The 26,551-nt window shown below is 34.1% G+C and overlaps 2 protein-coding genes and 2 long non-coding RNA genes across 4 annotated transcripts; 1 reads left to right on the forward strand and 3 right to left on the reverse strand.

Moving 5' to 3' along the window:
• Positions 1–282: 282 nt before the first annotated feature.
• On the forward strand, positions 283–5,066 carry LOC120086478. Its single transcript, XM_039043153.1, has 10 exons — positions 283–884; positions 1,054–1,364; positions 1,549–1,783; positions 2,324–2,493; positions 2,579–2,721; positions 2,936–3,113; positions 3,264–3,843; positions 4,029–4,141; positions 4,325–4,568; positions 4,659–5,066. The coding sequence occupies exons 2-10, from the start codon at positions 1,174–1,176 to the stop codon at positions 4,884–4,886; spliced, it is 2,082 nt and encodes a 693-aa protein (XP_038899081.1). The 5' UTR covers positions 283–884; positions 1,054–1,173; the 3' UTR covers positions 4,887–5,066.
• A 15,137-nt stretch (positions 5,067–20,203) lies between these two features.
• LOC120069074 (VQ motif-containing protein 20) lies at positions 20,204–21,305 on the reverse strand. The gene has a single exon (XM_039020749.1). It carries the CDS (start codon positions 20,967–20,969, stop codon positions 20,247–20,249), a length of 723 nt encoding a protein of 240 aa, XP_038876677.1. The 5' UTR covers positions 20,970–21,305; the 3' UTR covers positions 20,204–20,246.
• Positions 21,306–24,347: 3,042 nt separating this feature from the next.
• LOC120080996 lies at positions 24,348–24,945 on the reverse strand. The gene is made up of 2 exons (XR_005482689.1): positions 24,847–24,945; positions 24,348–24,728 (listed from the first exon to the last, which is right to left on the reverse strand). It is a non-coding gene; the product is annotated as an uncharacterized LOC120080996 (long non-coding RNA).
• A 137-nt stretch (positions 24,946–25,082) lies between these two features.
• Positions 25,083–26,267, reverse strand: LOC120080961. Its single transcript, XR_005482688.1, has 3 exons — positions 25,608–26,267; positions 25,373–25,489; positions 25,083–25,106 (listed from the first exon to the last, which is right to left on the reverse strand). It is a non-coding gene; the product is annotated as an uncharacterized LOC120080961 (long non-coding RNA).
• Positions 26,268–26,551: the final 284 nt, after the last annotated feature.

The following is a 26,551-nucleotide window of genomic DNA, read 5'->3' on the forward strand; positions in this document are numbered from 1 at the left end:
ACTCCCAAACTTGTTTTTCATGAAATCTTCATAGCCTATTTAAACCTTGGTCAAGCATTTGAAGATGATTTCCATAATTTTATCTTATATATCCTAAACCAATTATATATATAAAGAAATTAACATTAAGAAGGGTATATCTGAAAATTTTTAAAACATAAAGAGGATGGGAACTAAAATAAGAAAAACGAAAAGATCTTTTACAAAAGTAATTCCATCGAACGGTGGATCAAACTCGTAATCAGCTCGTTCAACAACCAAATTGTACCTGCCCACATATGAACAATCATTTACCCATTGATGAAGGACACTCTTCGAAGTGTTGGCGACAAGCATCAAACTGAAATGCCATCGTATATGACGAACGCTCGTCTTTCTCCCTCTACAATCACACCCATTTGATTGAAAATTTTAATTCTTTAATTTCTTCTTTCATTTTTTCCTTTTTTTTTTTTCTCGATTTTCAGCAAGAATCAAGATCCTGACCCATCACAGAATATTTGACGTTCCTTGCGATTCCAGAGACTGATCGAACCGACTCTCTTTGCTGCTCTGTCACCACGCGTCATTCTTCAAAATCCGGCGAATCGGCGCTGTGGGTTTGTAGATAAATGCTGTGGGGCTCGTGATGTGAGGTTTTGTAGCATAGGGGATTACGAAAGTTACCGCTTGGTAGCGTTTGAGCAATAGGGTTCCGTAGTTCTGATCCTTGTAGATGCAATTTGTTTGGTATGGCTTTCACTGTTAAATACAATTTGGGTTTTGGGTTTTCGACGGAGTTTATCGTGGTGGGCTGTTGTCAAGCTGACTAAATTTGATACTCTGCTCGTTTGATTTGCTGTTTGGGTGCTTAATCGATTGAAGAGTAGCGCTACAGTGTTCAGGTAAAGTTGCACAAACAGTGAAATTACTCTGTTTGATTTGTTTCTTTTTTGATACGAACAGAGCAGTTGTTTGGGTTATTGAATTGGGGGTAATTTGCTGAAATACAGAACAAAGTTACTAGTTCTGTATGAGATTCGAGTCTTCTGATTGTTTAAGTGACATTGTTAGGTGAATTCATCTGGTGTTGGCCGCTTGTTAGATTTCTGTTGGGGAGTTGTGAGATTGGAATGTTGCTTAATTGGGGATGGATATCTTTCAGCTCGATAATATTGCAAGATTTTGATTAAGATGGCTGTACTCAGCAAAACCAGAAGTACGATCGAGGGGCTTGTTAGAGATAGTTCATTCAAATGGTTGTTAGGGAAGCGAAGCTTTTTTGATGAAGAACTTGAAGAAATTGAAAGGTCTCCATCTGCTCAGAGAAATTGGATAAGTGAGCTCTCTCCATTTGCCAATGTGGTTGTTCGGAGATGTACAAAGTAAGTTTTTCATAGCCTGTTCTGTTCTGTTAGGAAAACATCAGATTTTTTCCCCTCAATAGTTGGTGGTTCTTGATGTTTCTTTACCACCGTTACTTAGAGGTTATTTATATTAGGCTAGTAAATTACTTTTCAAGGATTTGAATGAATTGATGTTCAATCCATTACAATGTCAAATATGCAGAATCCTTGGTGTTTCTGCCAGCGAACTTCAACGAAGTTTTAATATGGAGGCCATTGATTCAATAAAGATTCCCTCAAATTATGCAAGAAACTTTCTGGAGTATTGCTGTTTCAGGGCACTTGCACTATGTACACAAAATACGGGATATTTGGCTGATAAAAAGTTTCGACGCTTGACATTTGATGTGATGATAGCTTGGGAAGCTCCAGCAAGTTCTAGCCAGCCTTTACTTAATGTAAGTTTTTGGTTTTATAGATTTTTCAAGTGTCTTGATCCCTCAAATATAGATAGTTTAAATTAGAAAATGAAGGTAACTAAATCATTTATATGCTTCTTTTGATCCCATTTAGTAATTCATTTGGATTGTTTAGACCTGCCAAAATTTTAAATTTCCTGTGTGATGTTTAAACCTCTCAGAGGTTTATCTTTATTTCTACCGACTTTCCTTTTTTATGAGATGACCCACCGGTATGCAGGTCACTTTACCATTATAACTCATATTAATTTTGCTGGTTCTACTTAGAGTATATGGTACTCAGACTGGATAACTTCTTTAATGAACACGTATATTGTCTCATTTCTGCATGTTTATTTTATTGACCACAATGAAAAAATATTTTTCCATTATGTCTTTACCATCAGGTCTCATTCCTATCAAAAAGAGAGAAAAAAAAAAAAAAAAGAAAGATTGACCACAATGTATTGCTTCCACTCCGTCTATAAAATGATTGAAGATGGTTAATATTAGTGTTTTCAATATTTACCTTTATTACAGATTGATGAAGATGCGTCGGTTGGGGTGGAGGCTTTCTCTCGAATTGCTCCAGCTGTTCCCATAATTTCCAATGTGATCGTCAGTGAAAATCTTTTTGTGGTGCTTACTTCATCAGCCTGTGCTAGACTTCAGTTTTCTGTTTATGACAAGTACCTGAGCGGGCTAGAAAAGTACGCACCTTCAATTTTTTTCTATGCATCAAAATTTCTATTTTGTTAGTACTTTCAGTCTAATATTACATGTTCATTTTGATAGAGCGATAAGAAAAATGAAAAATCTATCAGAGTCAAACCTTCTTCAGTCTGAAAGATCATTAAGAGAAGAAAAGATTTTAGAAATGGATGGAACAGTCACCACACAACCAGTTCTTGAACATGTAGGAATTTCTACTTGGCCAGGTGAGTCATGGAATGATTTCATTAACTTTGTTCCTATCATTGGTGTGCAAGTTTACTACCCATGGCTTATCATAGCTATCAAGGGAAAATATTTCATCTAATGGAAAGATAAAGATTGGTAGGAGTAAAGTCAGTAGACAGTATATATAAGAGAGAGTATTTTGCTGTTCTTACTACCATCTCTGTTTTCACCTTTATTTTCTCGTATGTGCAGGTAGGTTGGTTCTGACAGATCATGCACTTTACTTTGAAGCTCTTCGTGTGGTGTCATTTGACAAGGCAAAGAGATATGACTTATCTGATGATCTGAAACAGGTTGTCAAACCTGAATTGACTGGACCATGGGGCACCCGGCTCTTTGATAAGGCAGTTCTGTATAAATCCACGTCCTTGTAAGTAGATCATTCCTTTATTTTTGGCAGGGTTGTGTGTGATTGGGTTAATGATGCAAACATCTTGTATTTGACCAATAAGAATATTAAGAGCTGTGAAGTTTGATTTTCACCCTTATCTCTATTGGGTAAATTCTTACACCTTTGTAGATCAGAACCAGTTGTGATCGAGTTTCCTGAACTTAAAGGCCATACTCGTCGAGATTTTTGGCTGGCAATCATCCGTGAGGTTTTATACGTTCATAGATTTATCAACAAATTCCAGATAAAGGGAATTCAAAGGAGTGAAGCTCTCTCAAAAGCTGTCCTTGGAATTCTACGTTTACAAGCCATTCAAGATATATATTCTACACCATCTCTTGGGTGCGAGTCGCTTCTCATGTTTAATCTTTGTGATCAGCTCCCAGGTGGGGACTTAATATTGGAAACCCTTGCAAATATGTCGGACATGAAGGAGAGTGACCGGACAAACAGATCCAGTCTTGCAAAGGGAATGTATTCAATCTCAGCACTTGACCTAGTATCTCACTTGGGATTTGGAATGGGAACAGCTTTAAGTGATTCCAACGAAAATGAGCTTCTTGTGGGTGAGATTGCTGTTGGAAAAATGACTCCTCTGGAAAGGGCTGTCAAGGAATCAAGAAACAACTATGAAAAAGTGGTGATGGCTCAAGAGACAGTTGATGGAGCAAAAGTAGATGGGATTGATACCAATTTGGCAGTGATGAAGGTATTGATCTTGCTTAATGCCTATTAATAGTGGACTTCTTATGTAGCTACTTAAGAGTACAATATTTTTGGCTTCCAAGGCAACTAGACTATCCTTTTTCTTCTCTATTGTGAATGATGATTCAGAATCATATCAAAATTTTAAATCTTAGCCTCTATTATCTATTTTATTGTGTTGTATTGCAGGAATTAATGTTGCCAGTGAGTGAACTTGGGAAGTTCCTTCTTTCTTTGGCACTATGGGAAGATCCTATTAAGTCTTTGGCATTCTCTTTGGTCTCCAGTTACATTATCTACAGGTAAACGTCGAGATATAGAACTCAGGTTTTAAGCGTCTTGATTTGGCATTATTCTGACTTAGAATTTGATTTACAATACAGCAATTTCAACTGGCATCTTTGCATGCTCTTCTTTATTATTGAGCTTCAAGTTAAGTTGGAAATGGAAAATGTTGATAATCAACTTGGACATTTTTTTCACAGGGATTGGCTGCCCTACGCCATTGCTCTACTACTTGCATTCATGGCAGTCTTCATGATGCTTACGCGGCTCTTCAACCAAAATACCTCCGTCGACGAAGTTAAGGTCGTAGCCCCTCCAGCAATGAATGCAATGGAGCAGCTTTTGGCTGTTCAGAATGCGATTTCTCAAGCGGAACAGTTCATCCAAGACGGGAACATCTTTCTCCTCAAACTACGTGCTTTGCTGCTGGCCATTTTCCCTCAGGTTTGAATCTGTTTCCTTGGTGTCTCTTCTTATAGCAATTTTTAAATGGCATAATTGAATCCATAGTGGTTTTGATGATATGATTCTCAGGCCACAATGAAGTTTGCAGTTTTTCTTCTAGTGATGGCCTTAACTCTGGCCTTCTTGCCCACAAAATACATACTTTTAGTGGTGTTTTTGGAGGGATTTACAAGGTACTCACCACCAAGAAAACCAAGCACAGAAAGATGGACAAGAAGAGTAAGGGAATGGTGGTTCAGCATTCCAGCTGCTCCTGTAATTCTGGAGAGGGAAAAGGAAGACAAGAAGAAGAAATGAATTGTGATCCTTTTGTTCGTAATTACATGTAGAGAAGCTGTGGTATATGTATTTTACTTTTGGGTTTCATTTCCTGTTGTCTTGTGAGGAGGGTAGGAGTGTAAATTTTCCAGATACACACACTTATAATAATGCTAAGGCAAAACAAGTCAGAAATGGTATGTTTATTTTTTTCAGTCATCCTAAAACGACCAAATAGAAATTAAAGACCAAAAATATATTTTTTAAATCATGTGGCTCTTAATCAGATCATAGGCTCAAATCTTCATTCTAGCATTGTTAATATGATGGAATGTTGTATTTTTCTTAAATTGAATTTCTCAATAAATGTTGTTTGTATTTTTTTATAAATAATTTGAATAATGTTTTTTTAATAAAAAATTAAACAAATTTCAATTTCCGTATGTTAGATTTGTGATTGGGAGAGAAAAAATGACTTCATTTCATTAATTTCCCTCTATACATAATAATGTAGAATGCTGATAAAAAGAAATAACAAAATTAGACTTTTAACCAATTAATAACATATTACTGTCATCTCTAACATTCCCTCACTAAACAAATTAATAAGACCCAACTTGAACAAAATGGAGAAATAAGCATAAGTAAAGACATCAATGAGGTTGATGTGTTTAGTCCTCATAAAAAATAGGATTTGTAGCAAGGTGAATTGCATCTTGATTGTCACAAAAAAGAAGTGAAGGTTGAACAACAAGAATGGATAGAACTTGAAGCAGAGAATTTAACAACACAATCTCACAAGCTGTAGAAGCAAGAGCCATGTACTCTTCTTCGGCTGAAGAATGAGAAAGGACATTTTGCTTTTTAGACTTCCATAGAATAAGAGCATCACCTAAACATATATAAAATCCAAAGGAAGACTTCGGGTTTCAAGACATAACGACCAATCAGAATCGACAAAAGTTTGTAATTGAAATTTTTTCACAGGGGAAATAACAATTCCTTGACTAGGAGATGACTTCAAGTACCTTAACAAATAGTGAGTTGCAGTTAAATGTGACTTGTAAGGCTTAGCAACAAATTGACTAAGCTTATTCACACCAAAAACTATATTCGGTCTGGAAATGGTTAAGTAAAGAACCTGCCAATTAATCTTAGAACCTGCCAATTAATCTTATGTAAGAAGGATCTGTTAATACATCAACATCTGAATTCTTTAACTTGACATAAAGGTCCATGGGTACACTAACTGCTTTAGCAGCTAAAAGACTAGCATCTTCCAAAATTTTTAATGTATAGTGGCGTTGAGATATAGAAATACCTTTAGATGAACGTGCAAGCTCGAGTCCTAGGAAGTATTTGAGAGGACCAAGGTTTGTGAGTTTGAAATTGATACCCAGGCCCAAAAGAAAACAATATTGAGGCCCAAAAACCAATGTCTACCGAGTTGATCCAAACGAGAACTAAAGGGGTAGCTGCCGCGTGTGGATCTCCTTCAATCACATTGCTCATCAAAGAACCATGTGGTGAGTGGAAAACCCTTCTACCATTTCATTCTTCATTTTGTCAAAATAACTAAATTGAAAAGAAATGATATTTACTTTTTCCTCTCTATCGATTCTTCTTTTCTCATATGTGGGTTAGCCTGTTTTGGTTTTAGATCTTTCAAATCTCAGGTGAAGAAAACAAGCATGTAAGTTGAGAAAAGAAAAGAGAGAATAAAGGTGAACACAGAGAGGTATATTGGTTCGGTATTTTCCACCTACATTCACTCTTCAAAACGATATTCAAGTTTTATTCAAAGACTTCAAGATTACATCTATCAAAATTGAGATACATCCTTTCATAACTCCCTCTCAAATCTTTTTCACTATAAATTTATTCAACGTTTGCAACATTTAACAACTATCAACTAAATTTCTATTTAATTTGTTCTTGACAGGACCTGGGAATTGGAGCTTCAACAAATCTCCCTCTTGAAGCGAAAACTCTTGAAGACCTTCAACATCAGGTCTTAGTAGGGCTTTAGTAAAAAATCTATTGCATTTTCCTCTGTTTTGACCTTTTGAATGTTGACTGTCCCCTTTTCTATGATATATCTGACAAAAAATAATTTTACATCAATATGCTTTGTTCTACCATGATATTTAGTTCACTGATCAGACCTTATAACCAAATTACTTCCTTAATAACCTCTGAGACTATTATAAATTCAGCTTCATTAGTTGATAGAGTAACTACTAATTGTAGGTTAGACTTTTAGTTTATGAGGTTTCCTCCTAACATAAAGTAGTAACCAGTTAAGGACCCCATCTTATCACTATCCCCTGCAAAATCTGCACCAACATTCCCTTTTATAGGTAGTTTTGTTTCATCAGGAACTGTAAAAAGAAGATCTCTATTCACTATGCCCATTAGGTATCAAAATACCTATTTGGTGGCTTCCCAATGATTTTTACCAGAATTACCCATATACCTACTTACCAAACTTAAGCTATAAGCTAGGTCTGGTCTAGTGCATACCATTAAATACATTAAGTTCTTTGTGACATTGGAATAAGTAACATTAGACATAACTTTCTTTTCAATTGGATCTTTAAGGGAGTCCTTGGTAGATAACTTGAATTGTTGGCCCATAAGAGTAGTAATTTATTTAGCACTAAACATGGTAAATCTATCTAGCACCTTTTGAGTATATTGCCTTTGTGATAAGAACAAGTCCCTCCTACTTTTTTGTCATGTGATCTCCATTCCTAGGATTCTTTTAGCTGACCTTAGGTCATTCATCTTAAATTCAATCTTTAATTGATCTTTGATCGCATTCAACTTGATTATATCTCTCTCTGCCAACAACATATCACCTACTTATAGTAATAAGTAGATTAGGCTGCCATCGAAAAGCTTTTTCTGATAGACATAGGGATCATATAAGCTTCTCACAAAGTTTATTTTGCTGATAAAGATATCAAACCTCTTATACCAACATCTAGGTGATTGTTTAAGCTTCTATAAGGACCTTTTCTACTTACAAACAAGTTTTGTTTTCCCTTAGACTTCAAAGCCCTTAGGCTGCTCCATATAGAGTTCCTCTTCCAGGCTTCCATGTAGAAAAGTTGTAGTGACATCCGTCTACTCTAGTTCAAGGTCTTCATAAGCCACAATAGTTGGGAGAACTCTGATCGAAATTTTCGTAACCATTGGAGAGAAAATCTCTATATAATCAACACCCTCTTTCTGTTTAAATCTCTTGGCAACTAACTCGACTTTATACTTCACTTCTTGATTGTTCTCCCTTAAGAATTTCTTCTTATAAACCCACTTACAAGGAATGATGTCTTTGTTAAGTGGTTTATCAGTCAGCTTCCATGTCTCATTTTTGTAAAGTGAATCTATTTCACTCTTCATAACTGCAAGTTATTCACCCTTCTCTTCACTGTTTAAGGCTTCTTCAAAGTTGTTAGGTTCTTCATTGTCATCATCTATAAAGTAGTTAGAAATGCAATAAGCTCTTGTAAATATAGATGGAGGTCTAGTAGTTTTTCTTTCTTTGTCTCTTGAAAGAAGATAATCATCTAGGTTTTTCAGGTTGTGTCACTGGTCTTACTTCAGAGGTATTAAGAGCATTCATTGTGTTCTCAAGTCTAGTGTGACTTTAATATATGAGCTGGCATATGGTTTAAACTAATTTCCTTGAGTTGGTTGCTTCATTATTTCAAAGTCTATATAAGACTCATCCTCTTTGAAAGTCACATCTCTGCTGATTAGGCTTCTATTAGAGCTGAAATCCCAAAACTTGAAGTCTTTTACTCCTTCAGGATACCTTATGAACATACATTTCAAGGCTCTAGGTTCCACCTTACTTTGCTTAGTATGGACATAGGCAGTGCATCCAAAAGGCTTTAGGTTTGGTAGATTAGGGGTGTTTCTCTCCACTTCTCTTCAGGAGTTTTCATATCAATGGAAACATTAGGGCTTCTATTGATTGTAAAAGTTGCTGTAGCAAGAGCTTCTACCCAAAGTTCTTCTGAAATTATAGCTTCGACAACATACATCTGACCCTTTTCATCAGTGTTCTATTCATTCTCTTTGCAACTCCATTTCGTTAAGGGGTATAGGCTACTGTCCTATGTCTAATTCTTCCACATCAATAAAAAGAGAGTTAAAATTATTCCCTAGAAATTCTAGGCCATTATTAGTTCTAAAAAAAATTATTTCTTCTTTTAGTTTGAGTTTCAACCTTGGTCTTCCAAATTTTAAAGCATTCAAAAGTCTGATCTTTAAATTTAAGCAAGTATGTCCACACTTTTCTAGAGTAATCATATATAAAGGATAGAAAATATCTAGAATCTCCTCATGAAGGAGTTGTTGCAAGGCCCCATAGACTTCTATGGATATAGTCAAGAATGGCCTTGGTAGTGTGAACACCTTTGTGAACTTCATTCTCTTGAATTCCCAAACACACAATGTTCACAAAAGCTGAGTCTTTTAGTGCCTCTAGATTGAATCAAGCCTTACTTCATAAGTTCATTCAAACCTCTTTCACTAATATGTTAAAGTCTTCGATGCCACAACTCAAGCTCACTATCCTTCTCTGTTTCTGACAGTAGTACATACTTAGGTTGATTAACCTTTTTCACAACATATGGGCTATTAATTTTCTTCCCAACAAGGATTGTGCTTCTCTGTTTTTCAATCTTTAAGGCACTTCTTTCACCAGTAAATGTACAACCCCGATTATCACGCATACCCAAGGAGATGAGATTTCTCTTGAGTTTTGGAACATGCCTAACATCTCTCAAAAGGACTTCCTTATTGTCTAAAAGCTTTAGTAACACTGAGCCTCTTCCAATGATTTTACATTGATTGTTATTCTCCATATAAACTGAGTCTCCTTCATCTGATTTGTAATCAACAAACCAACCCCTTTTGGAAGTCATGTGATAGGTACATCCTGAGTCTAAGACCCAATCTCCCTCCTCAGTTTTAAATTCCATGGCCTTCTTGTTTGCAGCAGCTGAAGCAGTGGGAGATGTGAAGTTGTTTTTTGGAGATTATTTTATCTTACTCAAGAATGTGTTCTTTGTACCTAAGATGAAAAGGAATCTGATCTCCATTTCTTGTCTTTTAGAAAATATGTACAGAGTATCTTTTGAATATAATGAAGTGTTTGTTTATTTAAGAGGTGTTCATATTTGTTCTGCTAGACTTGCAAATAACTTATACATATTACAACCAATGGAAGCAAAAGCTATTTTAAATATAAAGATGTTTAAACCAGCTGAAACTCATAATAAAAAGCGAAAAATTTCTTCTAATGCCTATCTTTGGCACCTCAGGCTTGGTCACATTAATCTCAACAGGATTGAGAGATTGGTAAAAAACGGTCATCTAAATCAGTTAGAAAACAGTTCCCTACCTCCATGTGAATCATGTCTTGAAGGAAGAATGACGAAAAGATCTTTTTCTGACAAAGGTCTTCGTGCCAAAGAACCTCTTGAACTTATACATTCAGACCTTTATGGTCCAATGAATGTTAAAGCTCGAGGAGGATATCAGTACTTCGTCAATTTTATTGACCATTACTCTCGATATGGCTATATTTACTTAATCAGTCACAAGTTTGAAACTCTTGAAAAGTTTAAAGAATTTAAGGCTGAGACTAAAAATCAGTTAGGTAAAAGAATTAAAACACTTTGATCTGATCGAGATGGTGAGTATATGGATTTGCAATTCCATAACTATCTAGTAGATCATAGAATTCAATCCCAACTCACAGCACCTTGAACACCACAACAAAATGGTGTTGCAGAAAGGAGAAATCAAACCTTGTTATACATGGTTCGGTCTATGATGAGTTATGCTCAATTACCTCAATCTTTTTAGGATATGCAGTATAGACTACAGTTTATATTTTGAACGTTGTTCCATCCAAAAGTGTTGCAGAATCACCATATCAATTGTGAAAAGGACGTAAAGCAAGTTTACGTCATTTCCGCATCTGGGGTTGTCCAGCACACATGTTGGTACATAATCCTAAAAAATTGGAAACATGTTCGAAAGTATGCCTATTTGTAGGATATCCTATGGAAATAAATGGAGGATACTTTTATGATCCCCAAGAAGATAATGTGTTTGTATCGACAAATTCAACTTTCTTGGAAGAGGATCATATTAAGAATCATCTACCTCACAGTAAACTAATATTGCAAAAACTGTCTAAAGATACTACAGATAAATCAACAAGAGTTGTTGATCAAGCTGGTCTATCAACAACGGTTGTTGTCCCGTTACGTCCATCCCAAGAGTTGGGGATGCCTCGTCGTAATGGGAGGGTTATTCAACAACCTGAACACTACATGGGTTTAACAAAAACTCAAAACATCATACAAGATGATGGTTTAGAGGATCCATTAACCTTTAAGAAGACAAAGGGAACTAATGGATAAAAGCCATGGACGATGAAATGGAGTCTATGTACTTCAACTCAGTTTGGGAACTTGTAGATCATCCACAAGGTGTTACACCTATAGGTTGTAAGTGGATCTACAAGAGAAAACGAGACCAAACTGGCAAGGTACAGACCTATAAAGCCAGGCTCGTGGCAAAGGGTTTTACCCAAAAAGAAGGAGTTGATTATAAAGAAATTTTTTCTCCTGTTGCCATGATTAAATCAATAAGAATACTACTTGCCATTGCCACATATTATGACTATGAAATATGGCAAATGAATGTCAAGACATCTTTTTTGAATGACTATCTTGATGAAAGTATTTTTATGTCTCAACCAGAGGGGTTTGTCGAAATAGGACAGGAATAGAAAGTCTGTAAGCTTAATCGATCCATTTATGGATTGAAACAAACGTCCAGATCCTGGAATATAAGATTTGACACTGCGATCAAATCTTATGGATTTGAACAGAACGTTAATGGACTTTGTGTATACAAGAAGATAGTCAACAAAACTATAAAATTCTTAGTTTTGTATGTTGATGATATCTTGCTCATTGGGAATGAGATAAGCTTTTTTGCTGACGTAAAGAGATGGTTAGCATCACAGTTCTAAATGAAAGATTTGGGTGATGCTCAATATGTTCTAGGAATACAAATCTTTCGAGACCGAAAGAATAGAACATTAGCACTATCTCAGGCATTTTATATTGACAAGATGTTGTCAAGGTATAATATGCAAAATTCCAAGAAAGGTTTATTACCTTTCAGGCATAGAATTCATTTGTCGAAGGAACAATGTCCTAAGACACCTCAAGAGGTTGAGGAGATGAACAGAATTCCATATGCTTCTACAGTTGGGAGTTTGATGTACGCTATGTTGTGTACACATCCCGACATATGTTTTGCAGTTGGAATCGTCAGTAGGTTCCAATCTAATCCTGGACACGGTCATTGGACCGCTGTAAAAGATATCCTCAAGTATCTTAGAAGAACGAGGGACTATATGCTTGTGTATGGACCTAAGGATTTGATCCTTACAGGACACACTGATTCTGATTTTCAGGCTGACGTAGATTCTAAGAAATCTACTTCAGGATCAATTTTCATTCTTAACGAAGGAGCTATAGTTTGGAGAAGCATCAAGCAAAGTTGTATCGCTGACTCCACCATGGAAGTGGAATACGTGGCTGCATGCGAAGCTGCTAAGGAAGCAGTATGGCTACCAAATTCTTAGCTGATTTAGAAGTCATTCCAAATATGCACTTGCCTATCACACTGTATTGTGACAACAGTGGTGCAGTTTCTAACTCAAAGGAATCCAGAAGTCACAAGCGTGGAAAATACATTGAACGAAAGTACCATCTCATCTGGGAGATTGTATACAAAGAAGATGTGCTCGTCACAAAGATAGCCTCTGAAGACAACCTTGTTGATCCATTCACTAAGGCCCTCTCAGCTAAAGTTTTCGAGGGCCACCTAGTTGGACTAGGACTCCGAGTGGTGTAATCTAGGGCAAGTGGGAGAATGTCTATGGTATTGTAGATGCCTTAGTTTATTTATTTTTCCCATTATGTATCTCAATATTATATTGTATATATTTGTTCTCACTGGAGTTTTAGTCTAAGTGGGAGATTGTCGGGAATGTCCTAGAACTCACAGTTCGTGTTAAACATTTTATTTTATCAATAACAATGACTTGTTGATTTTGCATCTTATTATGAAAATCCAATAAACGCATCCTTAGCTATAGTTTGAATGCTGTAACTTTATGTAGTGACATAAACAGGATCAAGTTGACAGTATATAGCCTAAATGGTCTAATAAGTATATGGATAAAATTGGGTATCTCATCCTGGTAACACTATTGGATGCGGCCTACTTTGTAGTTGTTACAAGAAGTTGTAAGGTGCTACAAACGATATGATCCACAAATCGTTCATGTTAAGACATGAGAGTGGGGGCATCCTTTGCAATGAGTTTGCATATAAACTGGACAAAAAAATAGTCACTTTTCTTTATAACGACCGTTTACTGTTAAAACTGACTATTTCATTTATTATATAACCTAGGTTAACTCGATCTTAATCCTGAGCTAGCTATGAACTCCTGTTTGTTTGGGATTATCCTTTGATCTGCAAACAGTGAGAGTAGTCCAACAACACTGCTCAATAAGCTTACCATTTTGGGGATAAGACCGGATGAATAGCTGAGGACATAGCCTTGCAAGATGGAATTCACTCCTACCCTATTAAGGGTTAGCAGATATGTTGTTCTCTTAAGTATTGACTCCAGGTCTTGAACAATCGGGGCCTCGACTTCTCATGATATAGAAAGTATTTGCTTTATAGAGAATATGAATCAGAATTGTTCATTAGAGGATCAGTAGGAACAAGATGTAGTCACAAGGATAAAACGGTATTTTTGACCTAGCTGTGATTACGAACAACCTGTGAAGGATCGACTGATTGATTATGGTTATTAAGTGGACATAATATATCTACAGTGAGGGGAGTTCAACTATGGGCTATAGTGGAGTGTCCCATTAGTTAACAAATGAGGGTTAGATTGGACTAATGAATTTAGCCGATTAATCTCGAATCGTTGGAGCCCATGATCTGTAGATCCGCAAGGTCCCCCTACTAGCTCGTAAATGGATAAGCTTTAGGGTAGCTTGAGAAATTGATTTGAAACGTTCAAATTAAACGAAACAAGAGAATAAATATTTAAATATGATTTAAATATTTAAAGATGGTTATTGTGCAAAAATTAATTTATGAAATTAATTTAAGAAAATAAATTTTGAATTAAAATGGTTAAAGTCATTTTATGTTTTAAAAAGAAAATGGAAATTCGTTTGCATGTTGCACAAAATAGAAAATGGGTTTTCTCCATTACCATCATCTCTCACACAAAATACATTATCTTCTCTACTTTGATTCTCCAAGCATGAGCTGCAAGCCATGCACTCCATTTCTTTGCATGTTTATCTATTATATATAAAGATGAGTGGAGTTGTTGGAGAAAAAGAGAATACATAATTTCGAGAGAAATTTTTTTTGAAGAAGAAGCTGTCTTCTTCAGTCGAGTTGTTGTGAGTTTTTTTTCTGGTTTCTTCACATCCTTAAACTGTTCTTGAGTTCCACAACTCTGCCTAAAGCTCCAAAAGCATAGTAGGGAAGGGTTTGAGGTGGTTCATGTTGATATCAAGTGAAGACATCAGCTGAACAGACGTTTTCTTGGAGAGTTCATCAAAGGTATGTTCTGAAAACCCACTTTTTAAGAAGAGCATGCTTTAGTTTTTGCCAAGTGAATTATAATGCTTATGGATCCTTGATACTTCCGTTGCATGTTGTTTAACTCTTCCAGAGACATGCGCCATCTAGTCTAGGGCAAGTGGGAGATTTTACTAGGCATGTATTGTATACCCTAGTTTATTATTTTTGTGTACTATACTATGTTTTATACTTTGTATTTGTACACCTCACTAGCTTTATGACAGGTGGGAGATTGTTGGGGTTGATGCCCCAAATCTCGTGGTTTCGTAGTTTGTAGTTTATTTGTACAAACAGATTATTTATTTAATAAATAAGCTGTTATTTTATTTGACATTTAGTTGCATTAATAAAAAACAAATAAACTAAGATCCAAGATTATTTGTGTAGCTTAAACATGTATGTGGAGACATATATGTGGATCATGTTTAAGTAATAACTTGAATGGTTTGTAGTAGATGGATAAGGCTGGGTACCTCATCTTGGTGACATTACGGATGACCCACTTTGTAATTGTTACAATTATTGTAAAGTGTTACAAATGATATGACCCTAATCATTCATGTAGAGATATGTGAGCGAGAGTATCCTATACAAAGATTTTGTATAAGATCAAACCATAACATGATTAGTCTCTCTTTATAACAGACTTACATTTCACCAAGATGACCATAGGTGACTTGACCCTAATCTTGAGTGAGTTATGAACTCAGAGAACGGTTCTTTAATCTGCATGAGTGAGAGTGGCCAGATTCGCCGACTTAATATGCCTACCATTTTGGAGATTTGTCCAAGTAGGGAGCTGGGAACACAACTATACAAGAACAAATTCACTCATTCCCGTTGTTAGAGTAAGTAGATAAATTACTCCCTTAAAGACTCTGGGTCTTGAATAATGAGGCACCTCACCCTCTCACTAGCCAGAGAGGGGTTTAGTTATAGTGGGACTATAACTAATTGTTCATTAGAGAGATCAGTGGTATTTAAGAAGTTAGATATAACTATAGGGATAAAATGACAATTCTGACCCAGCTGTACTTACGAGCAATTTGTGAAGGGTCAACGTGATGTTGATTGCTTATATCCAATGGACACAGAAATATATCTATGGTGCGAAGAGTGTAGCTGTCGATCTTTAGTGGAGTGAACGACAATTAATGAATGAAGATTAATTTAATTAAAGAGTTTAATTAATTAATCTCATATCATTGAAGCTTCTAATCTATAGGTCGATAAGGTCCTCTAGTTAGCTTAATAAGGATTAATGAGAATCAATTAATTTTGGATTAATTTGAATTGTTCAAATTAATTAAAGAGAATTAATTGTATGAAATACAATTAATACAATGTATGTGATACATTATAATATAAAGTTTAAATGAGAGAAATAAATATTTAAATCATATTTAAATATTGATTATATGAATATGATGTATAAAAACTATAGGTTAAAATTAATCTGAATTTTGACTCATATTAAAACTATAGGTTATATAAGAGAATATAAATTATAGGTTATATTATATGTGATATAATATAAATTATAGGTTATATATTATATAAGATATAATATATAGTTTAGATTTAATTATATTAAATTAATTAATATAATTTAAATTTAAAATAGGAAATCACAAAGTGTGTTGCTAAGTTCATGAGAAGCAGAGAAGATCTCACTGTTTGTGATTATTCACCGGAGAGAAAACGAGAAGAACAGTTCTTCAAGAGTATATATACCTTTCCCTTTCCTCTCTGTAGTTTTCTATAGAAAAACATGCATAGATATAAAATGTTTATCCATTTTTTCGTCCTCTTTGTTTTATTGAGGTTGTAAAACGAATTCTAAGACACGAATTTGATCACTCGCTTCCGCTGCGAGAATCCATTCCCTTCATAAACAACTTTAAAAAACAAGAATTATATTTATCTTCTTTGCTTTTCTTCTTTTCCGCCAAGTACTTGGGGCAGTTCCTCTTCTAGTGCCTGTCTTTGTTGTAGTGGAAACATTTTTTTTTGTAACGGTCTTCTTGCCCTTTTGGACAGAAACAACAGCAGGGACAACTTTATTCCCTTTTCCATCCATCTTCCTCTTCCAATTCTTAGTTTTAGAGGAAGAGACCTTAGACTTTTTCCCAGAGGTCAACCTCTATGGAAATTCCTATTAAAATTGGCAATATTTGCCCTTTGTTGTCCTTTGACTTTCACCAAAGATTCATAGGTCGAGAGCTTCAAATGAGGTAGCGTCGCGACGTTATGAACTTTTTCCCCCACCAGCGTTGCTCAATGCTACAATGTCGCGACACTACCCTATAACCCACGACATTGCCTCATTCTTTCCTTCAATATGATGCTTTGGCTAAGTGAGAATTCGTTGGGTATTCATAGGATTTTTAACGTTAGGCGAGAGAGGGTCATCCAGAGAAGGAAGAGGCTGTTGGAAGTTGATCAAGAGCTTCAAGACAAGAATCAAAGGCTCGTTGATCGTCCACAAAGTGTTGGTGACAAAGGATTGTTTAATCCCGATCTCTTTCCCTTTTCATTAGATTATTCTCATGGTTATTTCCATTCTTGATGTTATGAATTGTGTATCATGCATAGCTAAACTTTTTTTTTTTAAGGTGTTGAATGATTTCATAAATTGATTTATTGACATTTGGATAATCATTAGATTGACTGCATTTTGATTTATCTATGGCATAATTTTTTTATCAACTGGCCATTGATCGTATGTGCATGGGTTGATTTCAGTGCTTGAGAGAGATTGAATTTAGTTGGACATGATATGTCAAATTGTTATCTAACTATGCATGAAAATGATAAGAATATAATAAGGATTGTGATTGAAGGTTCTTAATGCACTAGTATGATTACTACAAAGAGGTGTGTTAAAATGCTAGAGTTTGGACAGATTGAACTTGAAAAAGAAATTCTTGAGTGCAAACAATTTGTATCGTTTTGTGGAGGTCGAAACCAAATCCAACTACCATAAAATTCATCAAATTGAGGAACTTGAATGAACTCAATGGATATATCATCATAATTATCTTTTAATAATAAACAACCCATTGCATTCTTTTGTTATTGGGATACTATTGTTGCCATCAAACAATAATGAGGCAGATTTAATCCATTCCAATTCCAAATCAAAATTCAAATCGAAATGTTTTCTAGTATCAAGATTGAAACATTGTATTTTAGAGCAATAGAAGGCTTCATCACAAATGGAGAGAAAGAAAACATTTGCAAGGAATTGAAATTTAATAAATGAAGCATAATCTAAAACTAGAACAATCCAAATTTTACAAACCAACCTACAAATAAGAAAGTTAGAGAAAAATAGTTTAGAGAAGATTGTTGTACCAACACAGCGTGGAAGCCTCCTTCCCCAATCCATTATCTCTCTCCTCTCACCGATCTCCACCTTCTCCATAAGAGGCGGCGGCAGATTAATGACGATCAAAACTGTTCTTTGTTAGGAAATCCCTATACACGTGGAAATGCAATCCCACAATGTACCCATTTTTTAACTATTCATCGAACGATCTTTCCTATTTAATAATAATAATATAATAATTACTTTAAAAAAAACCCATGGTATAATTTACATTAAAAAATATATAAAAAATTATTTTTTTTGCCGTGATCAAACTTAATATAACAATGGTATCAATTTTAATCCTACACTTTGAGTTTCATCTATCATTTACGCTCTATATTAAGTTTCAATTTCAATCCCCATTAACAAATTTTAAAATGTAATTTCAATAACCTTAAATTAAAGATCCATTAAAATGTTTGAACATTTAAAATTGGAAGTAACAACAATTTTTTTATTATATCTATAGTATAGCTTCTAGGAAATTCAAATCACTTCTTAGTTTAAAAAGTTAGATCCATAATTTAGACTTATTTCAATCCACGTGATACACTACTTGATACATTTGGTTGATACACTACTAAAAGAAATTTATAAAAATATTTTTCTTTTTAAAAAATATTTTTTTTCTAGTTATTCCAAACATGTCCAAATTGTCAAAATGAGTATACTAAATCTTTAGGTTGAATCTCCTCCGTCTATAGTACATTTGTGCTTAAAAATGAAAGAAATAATATCATTTAAAAAGAAAAAAAATAACAAAAGGAATAGAACATGTATAAAATACAAAAATTAAATTGAGTAATAACTCATTAAAAAGAACACACACAACATTTTAAATGTGGTATATTAACGTGGGTATGTTAAAAAGAGAAAAATTGAAACACATAATAAATGTATCTATAATCTTTTATGTGTTGAACATGCTCCTATGGTGGTTGGTATAAGACCTTCCTTGTATATGGTTTTGATTTTCACTTTTCAAATCTTTTATTAATTGAAAAAAAATAAAGAAAAAAAGGGTAAGAGGATCGTAGGAAAAAGAAAATACACAAAAATATAAAAGGATAGGAATACAAAATAGAAATTGAAAAGATATGAAAGGTATAAAAAAAATATGATTCTTAAGATAAATAGACATTATGGAAAAAGATTTGAGGGCAAGGAGAGAGATAAAAATACTTCAAAAATAAATTTTTACAATTCAAATATAAAATTTTGTGGCATTATGTTTATATTTACTTCTAGATATTTATTGTGCATTCTACAATAATCCAATCTTAAACCAATAGGTAAAAATAAAGGAGAAAAAAAAAAGATTATTTTTTATGCTCGTTGATGACAAAAACCAGTCTTATAAAATTTTGTGAGATTTATATTTTGATTTAAAATTTATTTTGTATGTTCGTTGATAACAAAAAACCAATAGTTAAAAATAAAAGAGAAAGAAAAGATGCGTAGAAAATACCAAAATTTTGAATTCCTCCAGACAATGAATGAAAGGAGTCGGTAGAGTATCTTTTCCTTTTTTTTTTTTTTTTTCCATTTTTCTAAAAATGAGCCTTTTCTAAATTCTATCCACTTAACCCAATAAATAATTTTAACTTATTATGATACAATAAAATCTCTCTTATGGACGTAAGAACCTTTGGATAAAACTTCTAAACAAACCAACAGGATTGCACCAGATTCCATAGAAATTTAAAATAAATTATCATTAAATTAACTTTTAATATTTTTAATTTTTATGAATAAATTAGGTTTCAAATAATGCTCATGATTATTATTATTATTTTGGGAAACAGGAATAATTCTTTCTACTCTGAAATAAATTACATTCTTTTCAAATATCTCATTTAAAAAATATATATATTACAAACCAAAAGATTTAGTAATTTTCCCAAAAATAATAATAATAATAATAATACTAAAATAAAGAAACTAATACACATCTGTGTTTAGGAAAGGAAAAAATGAGGTGAAAAAGATTTTAACTCAAAACAAAATAAAATTAATTTACCAGAAAAAATAAAAGGAAATTGGTCTATTATTCTAACCCACCAATATTTAGCTCCAAGGCATCAAATTTTTGTTGGGTTTGGAAGATCAGCAGATCTTTCTAATGTTCACAATTCCAAATTATTAATTTCTTCCGATCCCTATGAGAGAAATGATTCGGGAGAGAGGAATAATAAATTATTTTTTTAATATTTTATTGCATTAAAAAAATCAAATGAAATCAAATAATTAATCCCTCTCCAAACTCAACTATTTAAAGTAAATTAAAAAAGAAAAATCATTCTAAAATTCGCTATATTCGCAGAAATCATTGATTCCGTTGGACGAAAGAGAAGGAATATTGTGCGCACCAAAAAGCAAAGAATCATCGTAGTTAAAAAACGACGGTTGATTAGTGCACAAAAACTCCGTCGAATTCGGCCTATAAACCGGAATATTCGTTAGGTAAGAATTCGCTAGTTGTGGCGGAGGTGGTGGCGGCGGTGGTTCAAAAATCGCCGCACCAAAACACGAATTAACCTGACCACCTTCCACCACACCGCTTCCGCCGCCGCAGCAATTTTCATCCGTCGTCACAACAGAAGACGATTCATTATCGTCATTCACAACAGCTTTTTTAGACCCTTTATTATTCTCATCGACGGATTTCGTGGTCGCCTTTGTAGAAGCTTCATCATCAGATCGAGACATTCCGGTTAGCTTTTGAACCAACGCCATGAAATCTCGAGGATGTGTATGAATAATTTTTGGAGAATGCGTGTATATAATCACCGGATGCCGTTGAGGCGGCTTAACGCCATTGACAAGAGAGGTAGTGGAAGATGAAGACGAAGAAGGAGAAGAAGTATTTGAAGAAGAGGAAGATTTTCGGATCAAATGAGAATCCTTATTGATCTTCAATGGAGGTGGACACAATGGTTTATTGCCATTACCATTGCCATTGTTGATGCTCTGATTCTGATTATCCCTCTTTCCATGGAGCTGCTGCTGTGGTTGAGGGCTCATAATTTCAATGAAAACTTTCGATTTAGGGCTTCTCAAATCATTTCTGATTTCACCAACCAAAATTCGGGTACTCAAAATGAAATGGGATTTTGTTTATATAGATTGCCGGAATGAATCTGGTGCATGCCCTACCATTGTAAGCAAAACAATATATCCCACTTGATTTTGACACGTGGACGTGGACCCACATTATGCGTCTATTAATTTTCAATCACGAGGAAGACGGTGCCACGTCAGTAACGGTTGATATATTGGAGAGGACGTGGCGAGTTTTGAATTGTAATCGGGGGGATTTGTTAAAAGAGTACATGCCACGCGTTTGCTTCTACGAGACCGTAGGGTTAACGCGGGAAAAAGGCGGTTAGTGTTTTTTTTTTCTTCACATTATTTACAATTTTGCATTTATCTCAAAATTTTAGTTATTTTTTTTAATACAATTTCAATGTCTAATAACAAATGAAATGGAAAAAAAAATTATAAATTGAGTCCTTATACTTCAAATGTATTTAGTCTCTATGTAATAAGTCTAACTAAAACTTTAAAATGTATAATGAACATGTAAGCCTTTTTTTTTGTTTATTCTATATTTTTTTAATTAAAGTTATTACATATTTCCCCTAGTTAATGTATTGAAATATTTTTATATTAAAACTGAAGAAATACAAATAATTATACTCCCTTCAAAATCTACAATAATGTTGTATTTTTCTCATTAATTAAGCTTCATTGGATCTCATGACATGGAGGTAATTAAAACGTGGGAGTACAAGACTACGATAATTTTAATTTATATTCCACCACAAATTAAATCTATTAAATAGAGCATCGAGAGGTTAAATTAATAAAAAAAAAAGTTTTCAAAAAAGAAAGGAACTCCCAATGGAAATTAAATTTGTCTTTTCTTTTAAGTACAATTTTTGAATTCTTAACCAAATTCTAAAAATAAAAACAACTTTTTGAAAGCTACTTTTTTAATTTTAAAAAATTCTACACTTCCTTTAAATAGTTTCAATGAGATCAAATGCTAAACAAAAAATAATTATTATTTTATTTTTAATTTTTGTAACAAAGTAATTGATTCAACATTGTATCTCTCAATCTTGTTGAAACAAAGGTTATTTAACATACGACAAAACTTATTCCACACGATATTACAACATTTTCAAAGACATCATAAATAAATGTAAAAGGCTAAAAACCAAAACAGAACAAAGAGTAATAACCTAATTTCGTGTAATACCACCTACACTTTTACAACAACTTCAAAATCGAAGTTGTAACATCCAACCACCACGAAATTTTAATAAATTGCTATGGCCGATAGATTTATATACTAGAGGGCTTAATCAGCATTAAACTATAAAAGAATGAAACTTGAGCAAAAACCCACACTCTCGAGGCATGCTTAATGCATGCACCCATTTGGGCATGGAAAAGAGGAAGAGACCCAAACTGATCTGCTCAACCTTGGCTCAAGCCTCTTCATTTGATGAATAGAACATGCTAAGTGCTATGACTCATTTGGCTTAGAATTATGTTTTATATATGATTTCGAAACCTGGATGCCCTATTGCTATACAAGAGGACCTATTAGCGGAAGCGGATCTTTCCAAATCATTGTGACATAATTTTCACATTTACATTCACACATATAGAAATGCATTATCAACACTAAATTACTGGCATGCTTAAAGGATAAAATACAAGAGACTGAGAGAACATACCAGTTGAAGACTTTCTTCACTTGAAAACTCGCTCTCTCTGCAAACGAACTCCTCTTGCTAGAACGTCATGCAATCGTTCAGCAACTCTCCCGTCGTCTACCACGAACGGCTTCGCATGAACACCAAAAAATGGGAACGACACCACCACCCGGAGCCCTCAATATTCTCGGAGTGAGAATCCAAAGGGTGGGCTTTGTTTGGATTTGGCAGAGGTAAGGAGGAAATGCAATCGTGTACTAAAGATCAAGCAAGTGGGAGAAAGGAAAGAATATCGTACAATCAGGTGCTTGATCGTTTAGTGCGATGTACACGATCATGTAGTAAAAGCTAGGCGATCGTCTATACGATCGTTTAATTCAGCTCAGAAGCTAAGTGATCGTCTAGGAAATGGTGAGCGATCGTTTAGTGAATGTGCGCGTGGGTGTGCAATCGTTTAGTAAACGCGAAGCGCTATCGTATAGGCTCTCAAATACTATGCAATCGATTGCTAATCACACCGTGAGTAATTATGCATATATCTTTTGTAAATGAAAAAATCATTTTCATTTTATTCTTCAGTTACTAAAACTGACTTGAACTTCCCACTAACGCATGATTTCAGAGAAAACAGTAGGCAATTATCTCATAACCGTCCAATTAATAAAAAAAAATAAATATAATCATATTATATTCATAACCTATAGTTTGATATCATATATCAACTACAGTATTTTCTCCTCTACTTGATATAAATCATATTTATATCCAATTTCTTCCAAATTAATGTATCTCATTCATTTAGTCAATCAGATCATATACAATTAACCAGTTCAATTATATCATATATAATCGAACTCCCTCTTGTCATGACCGATTCTTAATTTGTATCCAAGCTACCAAGGGGACCTTATGGACCTATGGCTCGAAGCTCCAACGGTACATGAATAGCTGACTAAACTCTTTAGCCATGAGATCCACCATCCATTAACTGTCAGACATTCCACTAAAGACCGACAGCTGAACTCTTCTTACCACAGATATATTTCTGTGTCCATCGGATATAACCAATCATGAGTAAGATAACCCTTCATAGATGCTCGTAAGTACACTTGGACCAATTACCGTTTTGCCCCTATAGTTACATCTCACTTCTTAAGTACCACTGATCCCTCTAATGAACAATATAACATTCACTACTACAGAAATTAGATTACTTGACGCTAATAAAAGTGTCGTCATTAGATTACTTGACGCTAATAAAAGTGTCGTCTATTCGACTGTAAAGTATAATGTCATAACTTGATACTGTAAAAACATTAAGAGAAATAATTCTTGACACAATGTTCGTGTCAAGAAATATAATAGACTTGACACTAATGACATGTTAAGTGTATTAATTCTTAACACTTATTATTGTGATTACTCTTGACATTTTTTATTTGTCAAACATATTTTTATCTTGACACGAAATAATGATTAAGTAATCTAATTCTTGACACATTTCCAATGTCATCTATGCTTTTTTTTTTCCAAATTAAACATTCGAATTTAATTTCCATTTCTTATTTCCTGCAATACATTTGTTCCAATAATAAATTTCATCAACTAAAATAAACAATTGTACATATTTCAAATCTACATATCAGTCTAATATATCCAACGTAACAATTCAGAATACTAAAATAAACAATTCCATTCTTCTATTACTGTCTATATGAACGATTCCAAAATTTACAAGACCAATCGTACAACAGTATATACTCTATCAACCCACCCCAATATATGATAATTCCAAAATTGTAAGACCAATCTATATGTGCTATGTATTCCAAAAATCAGAAGACTAAAATTCTATCCTCCACCACACATTTCTTTGAAGTATATAACCTATAATGGCTGAACAAAATATTTACACCAAAAAAGTTTTGGACATTCCCATGTAGCCACATACACAAAATTTATAGGAAGTCCATCAGATATAGCGACCTAAATATTCAGCCCATTCCACGCATACTTCATCCAATTCGAGTTGCGAGTACGAGCTCCTCGTATCAATCTATAAAACATAGAAAGTAATATAATATATATATATATATAATATATATAATATATATATATATTATATTTACATACTTCTATAATGTTACAATATATATAAGTATTTAAAGACATACCGCATCTGTGATAATATTCTTCTATTTAGTCATGATTTCTAGCATATATCTCATAACGAATACCCACATTCGACAGTTTCCACTTGTAAAAGACACTACAATACAAAGCCAATAATTAATAACACATATCATACAGATGCATTAAATAAACATCATTCTATTAATTTTTTCAATGCTCTATACTTACCCTTTACCGTTTTCCAGAATGTGGTTTTTCAAGTCTTTTGCAAATTTTTTTTTACTGAAAAATGGTCATTGCCCTACATTCGTCAAAGAGTATAGTATAAATATTCAGAATGATCACTAAATAAATATACACAACTAACTACATGAAGTGTTATAGTAAATGACCGTGTCAGAAGTCATTAATCTACTCACAAAGTTTTCAAGCTCTACAAAAATAACGTCGACCCTTTTTTAAAATCAGCAATGAACGAGTGTAGATACCTACAATAATAGATCGAACACGTTAACTTACTACTAATTAATAAAGTGATAAATATCATAAACAAATAACATTACTTACGCGATATTAAGCCACCATTGATAAAGTCTTCACTTTTTGCATGCTACAAAACTCGATCACATTCCTCACCTTCTTCCCTTCCTCATGTGTGGTTGATGCACTAACAACTTCCTTCTCCTATGATATAAATATAACAGTACAAATTAAACAAGTTAAAAATTATCATAACTAATAGTTGTAACCTTAATGCATAAATTAAATAAGATAGAACATGAGACTAACTGTGACCCCTTACCCAAAAAATTAACGACGCACCTTACCCAGTAGTGGTTTGACCCAAAACCACCTCTAGATCTCAAACTTTTGCCTACACAACTCCTTCCAAGAATTCAAGTTCAGGCCCCAAAACCTAAAGGCAAATCAAATTTAACCCAAAACACCAAAATCGAACCTCAAACACTATTGGATGGCGGTTTAATATCCTCAAATTCGTGAATCCATCATCTAAAATTTATGGGTTAAATAAGTATTGGACAAACATTTAAATGGATAAATTTTCAAGAAAAACCCAAAAACTTAGGCCAAAACTCAAGATCTAGCGAAAACCCAAGCGGCAGCGTCCGACAACGAAAAGATTGATGGGCATCGGCCAGATCTGAGAAGCGGTCATTGGATGGTCGGTTGAACGCAACCCGAAGGAATAGAGCTGCAGCGAATGGCTTCAAATCTTCAGTCGAGCGACGGCGCGGCAACGAACAGAGCTGCGACGAATGGCTTCAGATCCGACCTGCAAATTCGACGAACGACTTTAGATCCATCAAACGGCTTCAGATCCAGTGACGGTTGGGCGGACGTGTGGATTGCAGAGAGGGAGAGGCGCGAGAGAGAAAGGTGGAGATGGGGGGCTGGCGGCTGGAAGAAGAAGGGAAGGGGAAGAGAAAGAAAAAGGAAACAAAAAAATAAAATAAAAATAAAAATAAAATAAAATAAAATATTATAGTCAAACCAATCAAGTTAATTCCTTATTTTTTAAACAAAATACATAAATATCTTCCTTTTCCGTCTCAAAATTTTAATCTTAGATTCTCTAGCTAATTCAAATCCCTCCACATTTTTTAAAAAAATTTAAACTAAATCAAATCCAAAATTCCAAATATCTTAACCAATATATTTGAACCAATTATCATATCAAATTATCTCAAACTCTAGCTCCAAGCAAATAAAAACCCAAATAATTTA

Source organism: Benincasa hispida, chromosome 1, assembly GCF_009727055.1.
Source record: "Benincasa hispida cultivar B227 chromosome 1, ASM972705v1, whole genome shotgun sequence".
Taxonomy (NCBI): domain Eukaryota; kingdom Viridiplantae; phylum Streptophyta; class Magnoliopsida; order Cucurbitales; family Cucurbitaceae; genus Benincasa; species Benincasa hispida.